This window comes from Bemisia tabaci, chromosome 3 (genome assembly GCF_918797505.1).
Source record: "Bemisia tabaci chromosome 3, PGI_BMITA_v3".
Lineage (NCBI taxonomy): Eukaryota > Metazoa > Arthropoda > Insecta > Hemiptera > Aleyrodidae > Bemisia > Bemisia tabaci.
Window position 1 is genome coordinate 44,635,978 of NC_092795.1, and position 22,888 is coordinate 44,658,865.

General features: G+C 40.6%; 1 protein-coding gene across 1 annotated transcript in view; it reads right to left on the minus strand.

The window, feature by feature from the left end:
• Window positions 1-22,888, minus strand: part of LOC109030540 (sarcalumenin) — a 33,677-nt gene that overhangs the window by 8,068 nt on the left and 2,721 nt on the right. The window contains exons 2-7 of the mRNA XM_019041542.2: window positions 6,338-6,391; window positions 3,657-3,749; window positions 2,805-2,872; window positions 1,575-2,286; window positions 979-1,130; window positions 52-256 (exon numbers count right to left, since the gene is read on the minus strand). Of these exons, the coding sequence (XP_018897087.2) occupies window positions 52-256; window positions 979-1,130; window positions 1,575-2,286; window positions 2,805-2,872; window positions 3,657-3,749; window positions 6,338-6,391 (1,284 nt within the window). The remainder of the gene's footprint in view (window positions 1-51; window positions 257-978; window positions 1,131-1,574; window positions 2,287-2,804; window positions 2,873-3,656; window positions 3,750-6,337; window positions 6,392-22,888) is intronic.

A 22,888-nucleotide genomic window follows, 5' to 3' on the forward strand; every position in this document is an offset into this window, starting at 1 on the left:
ACCGTGAGAAATTAAATGAAGATATTGATGAAATGGTTAATTTTTACTCACCTCCGAAGTGCCTGTTGCTCAGATCTCGATATTTGTACAGCAGTTCGAGCGGTTTGATGGCGGTGTCATACAGTCTCTTCAGTTCTTTCAGCGTATTATCTGCAACTTTACTTAAAGCAACTTCTGTTTCGTTCGATTCTGAATCGAGTTTCAAAATTTGAGCGATATGGTCGCGTGGTCGTAAGTTTTTCGGAATTTCGATATCCTGCAAGAAATGAAGTATGTCTTTTAATCTAGATTAAATATTACCACTTTGATGTTTGACATCATTTCACATAAACGTTAAACAAACTAACAATGAAACAAAGGCGACAACGAGGTCTATCTTGGCCGTTCTAATCAAACTCCGATCTGGATATTTAAAGAATCTGGAGTCGGCCAAAAACACTTTTTCAAATTCTGTTCATGACCAGATCAGAGCTATAGATCGGGACCCCACCATCATGTACTTAATGGGTTCATCGGTTTTTTTTTTTTTTTTTTTTTTTTTTTTTTTTTTTTTTTAAAGTTTTCAATTATGCATTTGTAACTTACTCATAAAGTATTAACATGAAAAATTATACAAGAAAATTATACTACTACCAAGTCACTTCTTATAGCGCTTCTATACGCTCTGTGACACCCAACCGCCACTGACAGCGATCCTGCTACCTCCTCCGCCAGATTAATTACAAAAAAATAAGAAAATTATAAAAATTCAAAATTATATTGACTTCAATTTTAATTTGGATAGGTTGCAATATTGTACTAAGGGCTGCAGTGATGTCTTTATTGTTTACCATGCAAAGTTAAGAAATTTAAAAAATATACTCGTAGGAATTTGACTGTTATTCAGAAAATATGTGGATGTTCAAGTAGTCCAGTTGTGCTCATGTTATTCTTTTTGTTCAGAATATCATTGAACTTGTCAAACTATAAGCCACGTACCATGGTCAATTCTTCTTCTTCAGGAGCTTCTGTACTTTCTTCTGTTGATTCTGTGTTTTTACTTGTGAGCTCTGCACTTTCCTCGGTTGATTCTTTACTTTCCGTGGGTGCACTGGGTGGAGCTTCAGTCGATACCTCAGCCGATTGCGCATCTAACAAAGAGAAAAAAAATCCGTGCAATTACTATGTTACAACTTCATAAGACCAAAAAAAGTCGAAATACAGATCAAGATTATTTTATTGTAACCTAAAAACTTTTTCAGTACTTTTTGGGCGCTAAGGCATGAACTTAATTTTTTCACCCGATGGCTCAACCACTTATTTGTTCAAGCGACCATTTGAATACCAATGTTTGATGTCGAAGGTCTTTATTTCTGAAAACTTAATTGTGTAAAATTAAAAGTTTACAAAAGGCTTAGGCTCCCTTTTTGTGTAAAAGAGGAAAGTTTTTCGGCAAGAAAACTCTGTTGACCTTCACCTTTCTCTCGTTGGATAATGTCGCACTAGCAAGAAAAGACTGATGAAGTTCTCATAAAACTCTGCCCTAAAAAAAAATCAGCTATATTTACGATTATTCATTCCTTAAGCCGACCTACCATGTTTCAGCTCTACAGATTCCGGCTCCACCTGCTTAGTCTCCTCTGATGATTCTGTCTCTAAGGAGTTGGTCTCCTCAGATTTTACAATTTCTGGTTCCGCAACGACCTCACCAGAGCTTTCTTGCGATTCTGGTGAAGCTTCAGGCTCCGTTACAACCTCTACGGGAACTTCAACACTAGCCTCTTCTGTTTCTGTTGATTCAACGGGGTTTGTCACGACTTCCTCGCTTTCCGGAACGACCTCTGTGCTTTCAGCCTGCCCCGTAGTTTCCGTTGACTCCTCCTGATTTTCCGATGAAGCTGTCACTTCGCTCGTCACTACGTCTTGAGATTCTTCACTTTTTGTTTCAGTCTCAGTTTCAGAGCTCTCTAGAACGGTTTCATTCTCTACACTCGTGCTTTCTTTGTCTTCCACTTCACTGGTCTCCGTGCTCTGAAGATTTTCTGCTGTGTTTTCAACACTTTCAGTGCTCTCTGCTTGTGAAGCTTCTTCTTGGCTCACAATTTCAGCTTCTATGTGTTCATCACTAGTTACAGTTTCTGAATGATCTTCGGTAGTTGGTAATTCTGCCGGAGCAAGGGCAGGTTCACTCTCGGTCGATTCTGTGCTTTCGGCCCCTAAGCTGTTTTCCAAACTCTCAGCTACGGTTTCATCTACCACCGGACGAGTTTCAGCTTCAGAGCTTGAAATTTCTCCCGTGCTTCCTTCCTGGAACAAATAATTTTAGTTTCAAAACTTTCAAAACACAGCCCCATTTCATACGCTGATCCAATGAACGTGCGAGATGTAGCAAGTGAAAGGTAATGGTCGTGCAGTTTTTCAGGTAAGAATAAAATTGATTTTTAAAAGCTTCAACACTTTAGTTTATTTTCCAAGTTGGATCTCAACCCCTTATAATGGATAACTGATCATCGTTATTAGAAAAAAAAGGAAGGCGGTACTTCGAATATTTCTCTGAACTTTCGGACTAAAATGTTCTTTTTCTTTTAAAAGAATAAAACAGGAGCAGAAATTTTAAAATACCTCACTCGAGATTCCTATTTTCTCAGTTTTACCATCGATGTTAACTTTACTCTATGTATCGATAACAGGGTACATACATCCGTGTATTTTCCCTCGGTATTCATATGAAAAAGATACGATTCCTTGAGGTATCATCAAAGAAACTGATAGTATTCGGAGTGAAATAGATAAATGCCATTTATTTTGAAAACATCATCATATACCTGGCTGTCTGCATTTTCGTTTGAATCATTCTGAACGTTCCTAGTCTCCTCTACGGACACTGAAGGATCTGTAACAGTTATTAAATTTAATTATTAATACCGATTCTATCGATTGGTATACCTACCATCAGATAACTTCTACTGTCCTAACTATTATGATGGGATAGCTGATAAATCATAAAAGTAAGTAAAATTGAGCATTGCATGAGAGTGCAAGATGGCATACGGCAAAAAGTGTCCTCATTGACTGTGCAGCGCACTTAGATACACGGGGAAAAATGATATTGCTTGATTTAACAATTTTGTAGTTAAAAAAAAGTGTCCGACATGTTTCAAGGTAGATTTTACACCAAAAAAAGGCTAATTTAACCACCCCCATGGTTAAATTAACTTCCCACTGATGTAAAATATACACTTGAAACATGTCGGACTTATTTCTTTAACAATCTAATTGTTAAATCAGCAATCCATTGTTTTCCATGTATTACATTGAAAGTTCAAGTGTTTGATTTTCAAGTCCATGGTTTCAGTCAAAATAGGTAGACATTGCGTGTGAAAATCGATTTTATCAGTAATAACAGTAGACAAAGGAGCTAGGCCATGCTCTTTTTCTTTATTATATACTTAGTATTTAAAATAATTTCTCCTCTTGGTTTCTGAGCATATACCATTTGTCATGTATGCTATTTTAGATGCATCAGGTAGAATGAACCACATTAAAATTTTTGTAGCCTCAGTAAGTATGGATTTTCCCCGTTGGGGTTGAGCCTCCCTCCCTTACTTTTGTTTCTTGTGGTATATTCGACAAATTATTCCGTTAAGAAGAAGACGACTTGAGACTTGTATTCTTACCGTGTGGGGCTTCTAGGTCCTTTAAGGCTCTCTCAATGTATGGTCGGCATTCCGTCTCAGATGGCGCATGACTCCCCCAGCTCAGTCCAGGTGCTAAACAAGAAAAGTACCATGCAATCATACTAAAAGTATGTAAAACTAATCACACCAGCTACTAATGAAGAATTAAATCGTTTAGTAATCTGTGGAAGTAAATTATTCGTGACATGCTATGTTTCTTATAAATTAGGACATTTTCTGACTTCTTCAACCAACACGTGTATATTGGCCAAAGAACTAAGCAAACACTGATAGAGAAAAGTTGGAATTCAAATTTGATCCACTTGCACAAGATAACTTCTACTACGTAGATAAGTTTTATGACGCAATTGAGTTAACTTTCATATATTTATTTTTTAGTTTTTGATAAAACCTTCATCGGTGTTTTTACTTCATCAAAAGAGACATTTCGCCATTTCATCTCTAGTTTTGTCTTGTTGATCATATGAGCAGCATTGAGCACCTGCTCTGCACCTTTTTTGGAAATTCCGTTTTTGAAGTTTAATTTTAAGTATGCATATCCTTTATCCGTCGCGATCAAACCAGAAAGAATTTATTAGGAAAAGTATGTAAAGAGTCCCGGTAAAATACAAGTGTGGTAGGAATGCATACTTGTATGATGAGCATATACGTTACTTTAACTTCATTTTTTGGGCTCCTTGCGTGCTGAAAATGCACAGAAACCATGGCTCTAAAAATCAGACAGGCTCGTATAATGGGCGCACTCAGAGGCGGATCAAACGATTTGGCAACGATGGCTTGCCTTCATTTAAATCTACGTTGAATAATCGATTTTCGTCAGGGTACCTGGCCCTTTTGAGAATCGATCAATTTTCATCGTTTTAAATGGAGAATAGCAGTGTTGCCAATTTTCTGGATCCGCCAATTGTCGCACGTCCTCTCAGTTTACACGCGTCACACAAACCCTAGACATTCTAGTTCGGCCATGTTCGGATTTTTGTCTCAAATAGCATATTCATCAAAATTTTAACAGCAGCATACCGCGCTCTGACTAGTTGGCCTACAAAAATCGATTGGGCGATGGGAGCGGCTGGGGAGCAATAATAGTTGCTTGCAACGTGTGTGTCACATTCATTCAGTTCCGTTCTTTTAGTCGCACATCAGTTACAACAACATTGTTTACGCTTTGACCTGTTAGCCTTCATTAACTCAGTTAGGCAATCTGAGCGGCGTAGGAGCAGTAATAGTTGCTTGCAACAGTTTTGCCCAGAGACGAGGAGAGACCCTCGATCGGTATCTTGGCAATGGTGGGAGCTTTTACTTTCGCCTTAACTTTCAACTATGGACCTACATACTTGGTGGATGTTGAGCAACATGTTGAGTATTTCATTCTCCAAACAAGCCAAGGTTTGGTAAACGTATTGCTCGGCACGTTACGTTACCCTAAGCGCATCATCCATTTAATAGGCAGGTCGACGGCCAACACAAGGGTAATGACGCTAAAAACTTTACAACTATTAATATTGATTAATATTGATTTATTAATATTGATGATTTTATAAAATCACTTCCAAATGTTCGAATTATATGAATTAATATGTATAATCCAACAATTCTTTCGTAAGACTTCTGCCCTTCATATGACTGTCTTTGAGGAAAGGTTGAGTCCTCGAAAGCAAAAGTTTCCACCTGTCGCCAAAAGATTAGTGGAGGGTCTAATAGACAAGATATTGGATATCGGCACTGGACAAGACATGGGTGTTTAGACTTATTTATGTGTATGTGACTGAATTAGCTCATGAATCACTCTTCGCGTTTTATGCTCCTGTTAACTGGTCAGCCTCCAACATAATGATTGCGGAAATTAAGCAATTCCACAGTTGTAGTAGTTGATTTCTGTTGTTTGACCACATTCATTTGGTTTTATTACAAAAACCGTTTAGTTGCAGCTGAAGAAACCAGGTAACGAATTCGAATTGACGAGGTTTTCAAGATGTAATTAGAACGTAAATATCTACGGTGAAATTCCTATACCATGTATCTCGGTTTGCAACGTTACGGAGTTATTGACATCATTAATTCTTTAAATGAAACACTACTGAGCATCAATTTTTTTAACATTCTGTGATTTTTCTTCTCTATGTGAAAACAATTTCTTGAAAACCTCAAGAAATGATGTTGATTTATTCTTCTTTAGGAAAGTCAATGAGAACGGAGATTTTGAAACACCAGAAATGAGATAAGTGATTTGGGAGATCCACCGTCAATATTACAGTAAATTCGCATGTCTTTCATCATATATCTTTTAAAAAAGCTCGGTCGCATGTACCGAAAGCTCGGTGTTCCATATCATTCCAACTAATTCGGTTTGTGTAGCTGAACTTGTGCGGTAGTGAAGTGACGAACAAAGTTTGGTCATACGTATTGGTCGAAAGCTCAGTTATACGAACTGAAAGTTCAGTTTGGCAAACCGAATATTCGGAATGATATGGAACACCGAATGTTCGATTCACGTGACCGATTTTTTTTTTTTTTTATCAGTGGTAGTATCCATGCTCGTGCTTCAGCATTCCTGATATTTGTTTTGCTCTTCACATGCGCTCAATTATGAGAATGAAACGTGTACCTATAGTAACTTTATCAATTTAATCAGCAATAATAAATAATCAAGCGTCACATACCTTTGGTTGATGCGGCGGATGAAGGTGTCTGACTTTGCCAATCAAGTCCATTTCCTAAAACAGAGAAAAGTTCTTATTATAAAAGGATACAATGTTGGATTATAAAAGTGTACATGGTTTTTAGAAAATATTGGCCCCTATAGTAAAAATATTTAAATATCTGAAGTATGTGATGACAAAAAATAATATTTGAACCAATACCCGGAACATCTCATCGATGGTATATTTGAAACGAAAACTATACTTGAGAGGAATTTGAAGTTTCAACTTTGCTTTACCTTGACTTGAATATCTCCTTAACAGTTCTTCATGGCAGTTTCAAGGAGATCCTTAATCAGGGAAATTTCAAAAAGTACATGAAAATGTGTCCTTAAAGAGCCATCTGAAGAATGTTAAAGAAGGATAGATCGATGGGCAAAATCCTTTAAACAGACGCGAAAGCATCACGAGACTGGAGAAATTATAAGCGTGAGGGTCAAAATGTGAACATTTACCATTCCGTGGAGAAAAAATTCACAGGATATTTTATCCATAGTAGGCCTTTTTTGCTTGAGCATTGCGTGCGTGGACAATGATTATGAAGTCTATTCACGTGGCTGGCGCATCACGGTTCACGATACGTTTCTGTCATCACAAATTGCATACTTAAGCATTTTGAAGGCGTTTCATTCTTTCGACGTTTTCAAACGCAGTAATCTAACAAGCAACGAGCCAACATTGCGCGGAGGAAAAGAAGGAGAGAAGAAAAAAACTCGATCATTATTTCGCAAGAAAGCACTACCGAAATTTCGTTTTGCGGTTAGTCTCTTATTACCTTTTTAAATTTCACGTCTCGCGCCCAGCAAACTGCGGGAGAGAAAAAAAAATGTTGAAAAATTCCGTGGCCATTTCTTATTTTATTATTTTTCCCTTTCCCCGTCTTTTTCCAATAGTGCAAAGACTGATACGAATAAAATTAAAACATTCTCTGAAAAACGATACGTCCATTCTCTACTCTCAACATTCGTCTCCATATAAAAGAGCTCTGAAATGTAACTTGATTGGGCACTAGTTGATGAGGCACGTATATGTGGCGGTCAGTGAGCGCTCTTTTAGAACCTTGACCAGCGACATTTAAATGCTTGAAATGTGATTTCAATCGGGGTCTGATAGACAAGTATGTAGCCGGAATTGCATAGCTTCATTTCTTTCAGCGGAGCTTACTCTGGTGTCAAGAGATTCTCCAACTCGTCTGATGACGTCAACTTTTCGTCACATTTTAGTTCAATGGCGATATAAATCACTGTACATCATGGTACATGATGCAAAATTGATATTAATCCAAGCTCAGTTCAAAGAATAGATTCAAACCCTCTCGAGTTCGGCGAGTAAACGCTAAGAACGCATGTGGTCCACTCGCAAAAGTTTTCTTGTTTCCCAACAAGAAAATTTGCCGACTATGACTAATCAGAAGACTTGTAGCGGAACAATATATTTGACTAATTTTTATTTTATTTTTTTCGTGCTTAGTGATACCAAGTCGGACAGAACTAAGCAAGGAAGACATACGTCTCCTATGTGATTTGAACCTTTTTCGAGAGGACCTAGATTTATTTGTGAATGATCTTTGCTTAAATTCGACCGTGTAGAAGCCGAGTTTGGAGTAAATCTATGCTGAGGTCCTTCACCAAATTGAGGACGCTATGGTGGCCTTCAGGAGATTTTCCCCCGGCACTTTTGCACATAGGCTTGTACTGATAAACTCATTTACCATCGAGAATTGCAGTAAGCAAACGTAATAATTTTACAGAAGGGTTAAAAATACCTTAGAGGCTATGGCGTTAACTGGTGCGTTAGGCGGCTCCTATTAGGACTCCTCGCTTCCTCCATCCATTTCTTCGATTGATATCTAACATTTTCGTGTATACATATATAAAGTCGCTCCTACAACGCACTCTGGCGTTCTGCGACACCCAAACGCCACATATGCCTGTCCTACATACATATCAAGCCGCTACCTCAGCGCACTAGAGCGCTCTGCGACTCCAAATCGCCATCGGAATCGATCCTCCCACAAATCATCGGGCAGATTACACCGTCTGATCTCCCCCTCCACTCCCTCTCGCCAACCTTTTACTGGACGTCCACGCCGCCTTCTTCCGGGAGGAACCCAATCGGATACCTATCTGGGCAACCTACTATCTGCCATTCGTGGCACATATGCCTGTCCTTCCAGAGATTATCGGGCAACTGACACCGCAACATCCCTTCGTCAACGCCCTGCCGCCAACCTTCTACGGGACATCCCCGTCGCCTCTTCCGCTTCCAGGTGGTACCCAATCCAAAAATTGTTTTGGACATTTTCGTATGCGTCCTTATTTGATATGCATTGGTACACCTGTAATTTTACACATAGGTCTTTTTTCAAGTTCGATGTAAGACGTGCGCTAATCCCTTAGCTCCACCCAAGTCGTTGGGACGCCCGCCCTCTGTTCGGCGGTCAAGCGTATGCGTGTAGGTTAGGACTCGGGTCCAGTCTTCGCCCGAAGTTAATCTACCTGTACGAGTGACTGTCGAAATGGAACGATTCCATTCGAGGCGGCGATTGACTTCTCTAACAAGACAGGGAGGGGCGCGGATCGGGCGAAGAGGGATCTGAATCAACCCGACCATCGAGCCCCTGGATGTATAAATAAATTCGAGATAAAACGGACAATTTCTAAAACAATTGTGGTCGCCGTGCCGGGGGAGCCGTCCATACAAACAATAATAGTTCCGTCCAGTTTTTTCAACGTGCCACGGTTATCGCTTCGTCGGGGAAACGCTCGTTTTTTGGGCTCTGCCACCGTGGAGCGCCGCGCTTCGGCGAGAGGGCAACGCCGGAAGTGGGCTTTAATCTGCCGCCCAAAATAGATCCACCGCCGCCCCCGTGGCAATGCCAAGTTCTTAATAGGTCTACGAGTGATGTTGCGCCATCTCAGTTATGATTGTCAATTCAATGGCTTTCTAATGAATGAACACTGGACAATCCTGTATGACCCTTGATGGGAATATTTCATCTCAGTGGTTGAGCAAGAAAATTGGATAGAACACTCGCATTACGCTCTTTCAATGGCGGATTTGTCCGTCAGTAAAGGGCTAGCTGAGAAAGGATTTATCTCTGTCTGATGCCCTTGGCCCAGTGAGTCGTTGCGCCTTAGTGAACGGTTAGGAGGAATGTCCCTTGGCAATTTTGTTTCCCTTGCCATCTCAGTTATGATTGTCAATTCAATGGCTTTCTAATGAATGAACACTGGACAACTTCGGCCCGGTCCTGTGTGACCCTTGATGGGAATATTTCATCTCAGTGGTTAGAGCAAGAAAATCGGATAAAACACTCGCATTACGCTCTTTCAATGGCGGATTTGTCGGTCAATAAAGGGCTGAGAAAGGACTTATCTCTGTCTGGTGCCCTTGGCCCAGTGAGTCGTTGCGCCTTAGTGAACGATTACCCCTAACTAGGAGGAATGTCCCTCGACAATTTTGTTTGAAATAGCTATGTATGCACAATCTTAAGTCGTCAGGAAAATTTATATTCACAGTTCTGACGGGTTAATCGACTGAAAAGTAAAACATTCTTCAACATAAATCCAATTCAAATGTAGACTGAAACAGTATTTCGAAAATATATCTGTCATCTGATCGACTTTAAATTTTTGACTCAAGAAAATTTACGACTGGCTTAATTCAAAAACATTTTCAACTCATTATTTATCCCAAATGCGACTTCAGGCACTTTCAAAAAAATCGGTCCAGCGTTGCTTCTGTGTGACAACGCTCACAATCACGCGATAAGAATCACACAGGATCTGCTGGAAATCCTTATGGGCAACTTTTTCCACATCCATGTTAATCACTGGAACTGTGTCCAAATAATTTTCACCTTTTGCTCTCAAATGGGATTCTTGTCAGCCTCCACCTCAATGAGGACGAAGAGGTCATGGAGGTACGCTGCCTACAGAATCAGCCATCATGACTTTCTGCTGGTTGAATAAAAAAAAAACAAGTACCACGCCATGAAAAGTATCCGGTAGAAGAAGGGAAGCTACAGAGATGTATCGAAGCAAGTGCTTTATTTCCATGTGGATTACATTTTGCAATAAGGAACCACTATCTCCAGCTCTTCCACAAAAGCACCTTCCTGCATACGGTAACCAATGACTTATATGCTCTTTCTAACATGAGCCAGAAATAATGGTTCCTTATTGCAAAATGTGGTTCATGTGACCTAAGTTCAAAGGTACTTTTGCAGCGTGCGTTGCAGATGCTCCAGCTATATTTAATAATCAGGCTAGCAGCGAGAGAACATAGGCGCAGAAAAAGTTGAATATCTCAATTTTCCGGAGACAATTTAAAATGAATTTTAGCTCGTATCAAATCTGAAAATATGACCAACGGATTGCCATCACAGTTTGGCTTCATCTGTAATAGTTGCGAGGAGAGAAATTGGCGATTACCCTTGTTGGGATTATCATGTGCCATAAACTGTTCAAGATTTTCGCGGAGACCCTATTCCATTATACGGGCATGAGAGCACCAACAATTTAAATTTTGAACATATGACTAATGTGATGTCATTGCTCAAGTCATGCGATATTTATGTTTTGAGTTTAATTATATCGTCAGTATTTTAATGTCCCAATGATAAAACTGTGCATTCCGAAAAGCTCTCGATAGTGTGAGGTATCTCTAAGGGACTCTGTGAACGAACTAACTTATTAAACAATCTTCTACACAAATTCAACGTAACGTGTAAGAAATAAGAATTATACTTAAATATTATTCCTCAAAATGTTGTGAAAATTTTAATGAGAGGATGTGGGAGAAGGGGAGAGTTTTCGATTTTCTGGTACTGCACTGGTGGTAGTTGAGGAAATTCTTAAATTGTATTAGCATGGTGAGGCGGAAAAAATTTTACAAATATTAATATCACATTGAGGTCATTTTAATGATCCCCGCCAGGATTGCTGTCGAAGGATTTCCAGTTTTCGAGATGTCCATGCTTATCCACCGCATTAATCTCACCATGGCGATTCCATTTGTGTTGCGGGGCGTTACAAGGGGGGGGGGGGGGCAAGTCCAGCGTTACGTAACAAATCCGAGCCGGCAGGAAAGTTTTGGAAAAAACGTACCAAAAAAGAAAATACAACTTTTCCTGAATAAAAATGGGGGGACAGCGTTACTTAATTCAAAAGCGGGGGAGGGAGGGTGTACGCCTGCGTTACGGGTGCGTTACAAGGAGGAGAGTGGGTCAAAAATCGGAAAAAGTGCGTTACGTAATACTTGAACGACCCCTTTTCCTTTACCCCTTACAGTTACCCTTTTTTCTATGTATGATGTGGTGATTTTAACCCGATCCCTTGATTCCGCTCTCGTGGAAAGTTCATCGGATGAATTTTCCGGCAGCGCGTCACGTTTATTGTTAGCCGCAAGACGTCAGCTGCAGAAGACGAGGTATATTGTATCGGACGTCCACGTCCATAAGCCGACGCCGACACGCGTCAATCTGGCAGTGTTGCTTGTTCCAAATTCTTTTTCCTCGCCAAAACAATTTCTTCTCCGTTAAGTAATGCGCCCCCCTGCCGGCCCCGCTCGTCGCGTGTCTCAATGTCATACACGTTGCGCGCCGCCTCCTCCCCCGCAGCTGCTCCCCTTCTTCAATTTTTTCACCTACATTTTCAAACTGCCGACCTCCGACCCATCAACAGGAGGTGTCACACTGGGCACGGAATGTCCGCGCGGATTCTGCTCCGAACCGAAAATCCGCGTCACCAGAATTGCACATCTGCCCGGTCTGAGTGTAGAATAACTTGATAGAGGGGAGGGGGTTCATGAAACTCTGCCTCCGTAAAGGTGATTTGTATTGTAGACACGTGTACCCAAGGACGTAGCACGGGGTCAAGGAGTGGAAGAGCTGAAACCTTATGACTTTTTTCCTTGTTTCTATCCTTTACCTTCATGCTAGGTGCACCTGCCTGATAGGTAGTGCATAGCGTTAGAGGAGCTCCTCAGCTTTGTAACAAGCTACAGAAATTTAAAATCGGTTCATGAGTAACGAAACGCAATCAATTTTGCATAACATGCTCCCATGAAAAGTTGGAAATGGCATAATTACGTCCAAAGGGGTGATGTGATTACTGTAACGTGCTAAGGAAGAACGCCGTAAATACATCAAGATTTTTCCGCGCTTTTTGGAACTTAACACTCTATAATAGTAAAAACTGTTTTACCCATGCACCTCAACTTTTCAGGCTAAGTTCTTAATAGTATTTGAATGAGAATTCTGTAAAAACATTGTCCCAATGTACACAAGTTTTTCTGCTATGATACATCATTTCCAAAAAATCTAAGATGGCGTAAACGGCGTTTTTGCGTCGCACGGCAGATTATGATGTTACGCTCCGTTGTCGGCGAAATGGCCCGTTCGCGGACTGTTCGAGCTTTTGGCCAATCCGCAAACTGGCCGTTTTGCCAACGAGGCGTAACAAAGATACTGACACCCATCGTACAATTGGTCACACATTATCCGGCCAATGGGCAAGTAGAAGATGGTATTGTAACATCATTGAGACACCCGTAACGTAATTTCAACAGGCTCAAACTTTGAAAGTTCACAAATCATAAGTGAAGTTGCGGATGATTTGCTCACTCGAATCTTAAATAAAAGATCAAATTTGTCACGTCTCAATACGATCAAAACACTCAAAGATGGAAACGCACGGGCATGTTTGAAAATACAACCACAAACCACCATCTTTTTTGGCATTCGAGGAATGACGCTTGGTCGTATTAATCAGTGCTGCTATAGTCCGAAGGGATGCTGAACTAGAGGAGGGCCACCAGTCGCTGCAAAGAGCCAAAATTAGCTCAAAATCCCTATCACGGCTAAATCTCTGCATGCCGCCATCTTGTAAGTTCACTTTGGTCCACAAGTACTTTAGTCACAGCGGTTGCCGAGGTTTTTTACTTTTGTATGAATACTTTGCATTATGCGCGCCGGTTTTCAAATGCGAAGTTGCCAGTTAGTGTAGTGGAAATTCGATGCTTTTTTATAAAAGTAACACTTTCCTAGTGGCGAGAAAACGCCTGTGTTCACAAAGCAGTCACCAATATGGTCAAATTGTTCCTATGAAGATACTCAAAATACTTTGATGAAACATGGCGGTAAAAAAACGCTGGGTTCACACTACTTTGGGGCGAAAACAAGGTAGTACAAGACTGGGGAGTGGTGGAAGGGGGGGGGGGGGAGTGTTCAGCTCAGACACATGCATCGGACGAGAGATCTGCGGTGTTTTGGATCTTTTTAGAGCTCGTCAGTGGCTCATACTCGTCAAAGAGCTCAGCTCAGTTATTCGCAAAATCAAAGACAGCATCAAAACACCGCCATGACTGTGACAAGAGGCATTACAAAAAAGCAGAAACTCGCGCCTCCAAAAAGATCAAAAATTTTAATTAGAGTCAAAAAGTGTGAGATCTAATCTGCCGTGCTGAAGAAAAACGCCGTATGAACCTCCAGGCGTTGCCACATTTCCTTTGATAAAACACGAATTTCCTGGTGAACTTATGAATATTTTCTTTCCAATTTTTCAGATATTTTTGCTTGCAATTTCACCTAAAGTTCCTGAAAGTTTCGAGGAAAAATATTCATAACTTTCCTAAAAAATGAACTTTTTATCGAAGGAAATTTGGCAACTCTTGGATGTTCATACGGCGTTCTTCCTTGGCGCGGCAGTAATGAGTATCAGCACAGGACTGAGGAGATTCGCAGCTCAGGCAGATGCGTTGGAATACTAAGCTGATACTTTAATGGCTAATGGGATCGAATCTCCTCATACACGCAGAGTAGTCAGATTGTGAACTAATTTTAGACGAGGAAGAATGGAGTTTTTGTCCACGACGTTGCAACTCTGTGCAGTGCACACGTCTGCCATCTCCGTTTGAAGCTAGAGACCGTATTTAAATGCAGCACTGACTGATGAGGGTATGGAATAGCCCTTCAACAAGTAATTTGACGTTTTGCGAGAAAATTATCTTCCCTAAAACATGCAGACTCCTAGTCCTCATGCACCCCGCTCGCCCTGAATAATGAATACACTCATGATTATTAATTCACACCATAAAACTAAAAATTGCCCCCGAAATCTCTGAGTACCTCTTTCTTTGAGGTCTTTATACTAAATCTGAAAAAAAATTAATAAATATAGCGGAAAACTCATCAGAAAGGTCATCCGATTTTCGAAGCTCGCAATTTCAGCTGAAAGCGGCGGTCCACATAATCGAGGCTCATTGGACCGCATTCCGCAAATAGGGAGTTGCAGTGTACCTACTTTACTTTATTTAAATTAAAAAAGTGAGCCGTTCAGTTTCGCGAATAGCATAGGTGTTTACTTTACCTAACTCTCGCATTTTATTAGGTTATAGGACATTTCGTCAACGATTTTTTGTCCGCGCACCTGTTTTTTCCAGTAATTTACGTCCACGCGTTTTTTCGGCACGGGAGGTTTGGTCCACGTGCCAGTTGAGACCCAAAGTTAATAGGCCCACACGTAAATACAAACGACAATTGCTAACGACGTTTTTGGATGAAAATATATAATGTTTTGGAAGAATGAGGGTTTGCTTTTTTTTTTATTTGTCTGTTTGGTCTAACGGAGAATAATATATAGTTGAGAGTTTTGGTAAAAATGGGGGAGCGTCAATTCCATGAGACAAAATTCACTAAAACTCTCTACACTTCTTTGGTGTAACAGGACTTAATTATCTTTCAAGAAATTCCCACCTTGCTACACCTGAACCGGATAAACATCTATATTTGCCTCAGCTATGAAGGCTCTTAGATATTTCTAGTGTACGATAAGTATATTGATTTATTTTGCGAGGAAAGATCTGTACTTTTAAAGGATGCCTGTCATTCTTAATACGTTCAATTTCGTAAAAAACTGTGCAACACCTCTGTTGTGAAATAGTTGCTTCAGGCGCCACCGCACGGCGGGGCGGGCGGGCGGGCGGCCAGCGCGAATCGCGCATTATAGTCCGAGAGCCAGACGACTTTGAGTGACAAACTCGGGATACATGTTTTGACCCCCTAAATCGATAGCCTTGCATGCACTGAAACGGAAAATTTTTGTCTGCCGCCCTCTAGCCTGTGCCATCACCCTCATCTAGGCCCTCAAAGTGGTCCAAAAAACACCATCTGGTGACAAACTCCTGACGCTCGGCAGACAAGTCTATTATTAAAGATCATACCCAGGGTGACTAGAAAAACTTTGTCTGCCGCCTTCTAGCCTGTGCCATCACCCTCATCTAGGCCCTCAAAGTGGTCCAAAAAACACCATCTGGTGACAAACTCCTGACGCCTAGTGCGGTTGCAGATGTACTCCTGTGAGCAGCTTGTGTAATAAAGTTTGAATGATACATCATTCTCTTCGTTTTTTCGTGTAGAATCCGATTTTCGATGTTGTCAAGTCCAAAAATGATGCTGGTGCCCCCAATTCAAGATGGCGCCCAAAATGGCCGCCCCGGGGGTCAAAATTCCAAAATTTGAGAATATTGTCGAGTTTGGTATCCATTTATATGTAATTTTGGTCGTAGAATTCATATCTGGTGTCAAAAAATAATTTCAACCCCTTAGGGTCCGTCAAATCCAAGATGGCGGCCAAAATTTCAACTTTAATGATAATTACCCAAGATGCACCTTTCACTGTCGAATGACGTGTCTTCATTTATGTTAATTAGGTCAGAAAACCTACAAGGGAGGTCTACAATGCCACTGCACCCTATGGAGGGCCAGGGTTCACCCCCTCCTACCCCCAATATGGCCGCCGCGGAGGGCATAAATAGTGACATTCTCTCAGAACGTCATAGTAGGTGTCCATTCCTATGTAATTTGAGGCGTAAATTCCAAATTTCAAGTCATAAATCGCAAATGTGAGACTTGCAATGGCTTATACCCTATATGGGGCCAGGGGAACCCCCTCAACCCCCTCTTCTTTCTAATATGGCTGCCATGGGGGGCATAAATAGTGAAATTCTCTCAGGACGTCATGTGAGGTGTCGATTCTTATGTAAGTAGAGGCTTATATTCCGAATTCCAAGTTGAAAATCGCAAATTAGAGGTCTGGAATGCCATTTCACCCTACGCGGGGCCAGGAGCAGCCCCCTACCCTCTTCAAAACGGTCGCCGGGGGGGGGGGGGCATAGTTGCAGTGAAATTCTCTCAAAGCGGCATGTGAGGTGTCGATTCTAATGTAAATAGAGGTGTAGATTCGGAATTCCAAGTCGGAAATCGCAAATTAGAGGTCTGGAATGCCATTACCCCTACGGGGGGCCAGGAGCAACCCCGTACCCTCTTCAAAACGGCCGCCGGGGGGACATAGTTGCAGTGAAATTCTCTCAAAGCGGCATGTGAGGTGTCGATTCTCATGTAAGTTGAGGCCATTTCACCCTACGCGGGGCCAGGAGCAGCCCCGTACCCTCTTCAAAACGGCCGCCGGGGGGACATAGTTGCAGTGAAATTCTCTCAAAGCGGCATGTGAGGTGTCGATTCTCATGTAAGTTGAGGCCATTTCACCCTACGCGGGGCCAGGAGCAGCCCCGTACCCTCTTCAAAACGGCCGCCGGGGGGACATAGTTGCAGTGAAATTCTCTCAAAGCGGCATGTGAGGTGTCGATTCTCATGTAAGTTGAGGCGTAGATTCCGAATTTTAAGTCAGAAATCGTCAATATCTCAAAGTGACAAAAACACTTAAGCATGGCAATCGCTCTGGCCTTCATCTTGGAATAAAGAATGCATCTTGGGTTGGGTTCAGTTATGTCGAAAGAGCTGGAAATGAATCGGATAATTTAATGGTGATTGACATATTTCACCGGTGTTCTTTTTCAAATGTACACAGAGGATTCATATTGGTTTCTGGTTCTTTCATTATTAGATAACTGGATAATAGATGGTTCTTTTTGTAATCGATTTTCTTCTAGCAGGAGCGTGCGTTTTGTTGCAGATAACGCAGGAAACTGTAGGTGTCGCTTCTACTAGGAGACGAAACCCTGCGCTACAAAAAGCACTCAATTATCCAGTTGTTTTAATTGCAATTAAACTGAGTGCGTTCATAAACAATAACATAGGAACTCTGAATGCAGATACATACTTCGTCGGCAAAAAAATTATATTTTTGTGGGAATTTTTAAAAATGAAAAAAACAGACGCCCATCTGAGTCCTTTGCGTACATAGAAAAAGAATACGCGTGAAATTTGTCAATTACCATTAAAATCACCAATTCATTTCCAGCTCTTTCGACAAAAATGAACCCAAGCAGCATTTTTAGTCCAAAATGTAGGCCAAAGCGGTTGCCATATATAAGTATTTTCGTCACTATGGGATATTTACATGTTTTGACTTGTGATTCGAAATCCACGCCTCAGATTAAAAACAAATCGACACCTACTATGCCGCTTTGAGAGAATTTCACTGTTCCTATGTGGGCGAATATTGGAATAGCGGACATTTCAGGGTGAAAAAAGTCGATAAATCAAGTTCATAATTTCCCTTGGAAGTTATGTGTTTTCTTAATTCTGGACGATTTCTGGGATCTGAAAACGTATATGGTCCCAATGTTATGAATCGACACCTCACATGACGTCCTGAGAGAATTTCACTATTTATGCCCCCCATGGCAGCCATATTAGAAAGAAGAGGGGGTTGAGGGGGTTCCCCTGGCCCCATATAGGGTATAAGCCATTGCAAGTCTCACATTTGCGATTTATGACTTGAAATTTGGAATTTACGCCTCAAATTACATAGGAATGGACACCTACTATGACGTTCTGAGAGAATGTCACTATTTATGCCCTCCGCGGCGGCCATATTGGGGGTAGGAGGGGGTGAACCCTGGCCCTCCATAGGGTGCAGTGGCATTGTAGACCTCCCTTGTAGGTTTTCTGACCTAATTAACATAAATGAAGACACGTCATTCGACAGTGAAAGGTGCATCTTGGGTAATTATCATTAAAGTTGAAATTTTGGCCGCCATCTTGGATTTGACGGACCCTAAGGGGTTGAAATTATTTTTTGACACCAGATATGAATTCTACGACCAAAATTACATATAAATGGATACCAAACTCGACAATATTCTCAAATTTTGGAATTTTGACCCCCGGGGCGGCCATTTTGGGCGCCATCTTGAATTGGGGGCACCAGCATCATTTTTGGACTTGACAACATCGAAAATCGGATTCTACACGAAAAAACGAAGAGAATGATGTATCATTCAAACTTTATTACACAAGCTGCTCACAGGAGTACATCTGCAACCGCACTAGGCGTCAGGAGTTTGTCACCAGATGGTGTTTTTTGGACCACTTTGAGGGCCTAGATGAGGGTGATGGCACAGGCTAGAAGGCGGCAGACAAAGTTTTTCTAGTCACCCTGGGTATGATCTTTAATAATAGACTTGTCTGCCGAGCGTCAGGAGTTTGTCACCAGATGGTGTTTTTTGGACCACTTTGAGGGCCTAGATGAGGGTGATGGCACAGGCTAGAAGGCGGCAGACAAAGTTTTTCTAGTCACCCTGGGTATGATCTTTAATAATAGACTTGTCTGCCGAGCGTCAGGAGTTTGTCACCAGATGGTGTTTTTTGGACCACTTTGAGGGCCTAGATGAGGGTGATGGCACAGGCTAGAGGGCGGCAGACAAAAATTTTCCGTTTCAGTGCATGCAAGGCTATCGATTTAGGGGGTCAAAACATGTATCCCGAGTTTGTCACTCAAAGTCGTCTGGCTCTCTGACTATTAGCGCCTACAAACCTAAGTGGATACTTCAAGCATTGTGCAATGTGTGAAGTATCCACTTAGGTTTGTAGGCGCCACTTCAAGCATTGTGCAATGCGTGAAGCATCCACTTAGGTTTGTAGGCGCCATTGACCCTTCCGCGCTGGCAGCAAGCAGCTGCGCTCTGTTAGGCTTTAATATTTAGCATTTTCTAACTCATGATTTTGAAATGTTAGCACGCTCTGCATTGATTATTCTCATTTAAATTGATGGTAACAATTATGTATCAATTTATCTAAGGAGAATAATAATATAATGTGTGTTTTTTTTAAATATTGGTGGTTCCGTGTCAAATTTAATGATTTCCAAAGCACTTTAATTTTTTCTTTTACATTTTGTGCTTTTATTGTGCTGCATCAAGGTGTACGCGCAACGAAGCGCTCAAAATTTGACGTATTTGACTCTAAAAGGTCGATGGGTCGATCTACAAATCGATCAATACAATCGATACAATCGATCTACAAATGGGTTAAAACTAAAGATTGCGTGCCTCTTGGTTTTTTTCCTCTTTTATTCATTTTTGCAGTTTCTGTCGGCACAACTGCGGCTCATTGAGATTAATGTCGCTTGGAAAAGATTTTACAAATATTTGTCACGTTTTAAAAATATAAATGTTTTCAAAATGAAGTAATAATTTCTTTTAAAAAAAGAAAAAAAAATAAAAAAAGTACCGATACATGTATAAGGTATATTGTACATTCAATATTTTAAGGATAGAAATTAAACCAAATATTCACCAGTGACAATTTAAAAAGATGATTCAAAAGGAGAAAGTAATAACATTTCATTTAGAAAATGAGCAACCATAACAACACCTCCTTCTCTCTTAATTTCTCATTTCCATATTGTCAATTTAATTTTACATACCGACTAAAATATAAGGCTTGGACTAAGTCACTGTTGCTTATTTTACGTGTGGGCGTAAACTACTGGACAAAAAAGGTGCGCGGACAAAAAAAAACGTTGATAAAATGTCCTGAAACCTTTTATTATATTTATCTCGTACCAGCCGAATTTATTGGAAGTATCAGTTTAAAATTCCATGTTATCAACTTGACCAGTGCGGTAAGAGGTCCATGGGGCAGTCTCTACTATTCTCGGAGGGGGATGGTAAAATATCAGACATCCGTCATCAGTGACAATGCTAAGGCAGGAAAACTCGTGTTACTTATTAACTCGGTAGGTGGCGTCATCATCATATTTTTTAAAAGGTATTATCATCAGTAAAAGCATGTGAACTTTGTGCTTAGACGAATCTGTAAACCTCTGTAGTGACCAGCCCTCGGACAAACTGAGGCTCTCAAACTGGCACTAATTCTTCAATTTTTCAGCCATTTCAGCACGAAATTACTTGAAAATCTCAAGGTCTGATTTGTGATGTGTCCTGAACACATCGATTATCTTCAAAGATCGTGGCCCCGACGATCTTTAAGAGGCAACAGTCAACAGTTTCATCGATAAGCCTCTCTGATGCCCCTAATTTGTGCAAGGGCTTGACGTTTAATGCATGAAATCGAGGCACAATCTAAGAAACGCACAACAAATTCTTTGGGTCTTATTCATTGTTGTTCCTGAAACATTAGGGCCTACTTTAGCCTTCAGAGTTGCATCAGGAAGCCTTACAATTTTAGGAATAGATATGAAAACGACCCTAGTTTCCGATCTGAGGGGTAAAAAAGGAGAGAATGGGGTCTACAAGTAAGATTCAATCAAAGCACTGGCAACATCTCATCTGATTGAGTAAATTATCCGTTGCAGGGATTGATGTGGCTTCCAATGAGTTCTTACATTTGGCAAGTTCCGCAACTTTTGGGTCGATACCTGCCAAATTGCTTTCTAAACTCGCCGCTGCCGCCTCGTGGGAAAACGGAGAGAGAGACTGGTCAATCCGACCAATGTATTGGGTTGTGCGGTATTTAGCATTCATTGATCTGATACTAGCAATAAGCTTTTCTCCGTTACCTAACAACGTCTCATCTCAACTGAAGATTTGTTCGGGCTGTCAATGAGTCAGTTGCATGCACTGGTCACAGAATCGTGTTTTGATGCTCGATTCTTTTGGATCAGCTAAAAATAATAAGGTCCATCCAAACAGCAACTTCTTACGTTCAATACTAAAGAGGTATTACGCTCTGAAAAATTCGGTTTATGGCGTCATCCACCGCGGTAGTAACATGCACCCTCGCACTGGAAAAAAAAACCACATTGGATCTAGAGTCCAGACTCTTAAAAACATCGAAAAGAAAAAGTACTCTTGATTCAATTAGAATCTAGCTTAAATCAAGAACCAATCCTCTTAATTCAAGCGAATTTCGTTTTGATTCAAGCAAAAATCCGATTGAATCAAGAGTATTTCTTCTTGTCAATGTTTTCTAGAGTCTGGACCTTAGATCCGATTTGGTTTTTTTTCCAGTTCTCGATTCCTTTCACCTTGCTTTCATCAATCCGTGCGACATACATCTGCACTGGTTACAACCTAAAACTCAGATGAAAGCAAGGTGGAAGAAACCAAAGGGTGTCACTACCGCATGCACTGTCACCACCGCGGTGGATGATGATAAAACGAATTTTTCAAAGCGCGATATCTCTATTCATAATAAACGCATAGAAGTCGAACATCAGTGGCGAAGCGTGATGAGCTACTATCGATATAATCCCATTTGCAGCTATGGTGAAGAATTGATTATTATGGTGTTCGTTGCAAACACATTACTAATCGATCCTTTTCCATAGGTTTGAATGGCAGTTCAGTCGATACTTCGCAAAGCACGCCACGCCTCTGTCAGACATGATTTAGAAACTTTAAAAGCTTGTATGTTTAAATAAAGAACGTGAAAGTTTGAATGTGGCTTCATTGGCTTTCTCGCGAAATTTTCTTCAGGAACATTTGCAATGTAACGTAATAAACTTAAAAAAATGTGCAACTTTAGTTAAAAGTTTCATGATGGATCTCTCTCAAAGGTCCGCTCCACTGTACACCCTTAAGCAAATCGATTCAATCAGTCGGCGGTTCCAGAGGAACCAGCGCGATTACAGTGTTTTCAGATTCGTGCAACTTCTTTTATTTTAAAAATATTTCATACTCGTACACTACGTACAGTATTAAAATTCACACAATTATTTTCCTTCGAAAGTAACAATTTTTTGGTAGGAAGAAAAAACTTTTTCCTAATCTGGGAGATTTTTTAGATACTCACGAATAAGCAACATTTGGATCGCATTTTTATAAAAGGAACCAGCGTAATTACAGTGTTGTTAAAATGTTGCTTTTTGATAATTATCTAAAAGGTCTCCCAAACTAGCAAATAGTTTTCGCATCCCAACAAAAAATGGTCAATTTTAAAGAAGAATAATTGTGTTAATTCCACTACTGTACATACACTGGAAAAAAAAACACATTGGATCTAGAGTCCAGACTCTTGAAAACATTGACAAGAAAAAACACTCTTGATTTAATCGGATTTTTGCTTGGATCAAAACGAAATCCGCTTAAATTAAGAAGCTTGGTTCTTTTGCTTGAATCAAAACGAAATCCGCTTAAATTAAGAGGCTTGGTTCTTGATTTAAGCTAGATTCTGATTGAATCAAGAGTACTTTTTCTTGTCAATGTTTTTAAGAGTCTGGACTCTAGATCCAATGTATTTTTTTTCCAGTGTATATTTAATTTTTAAATGAAAAAAATAATTTGCACGATTTTGAAACCACC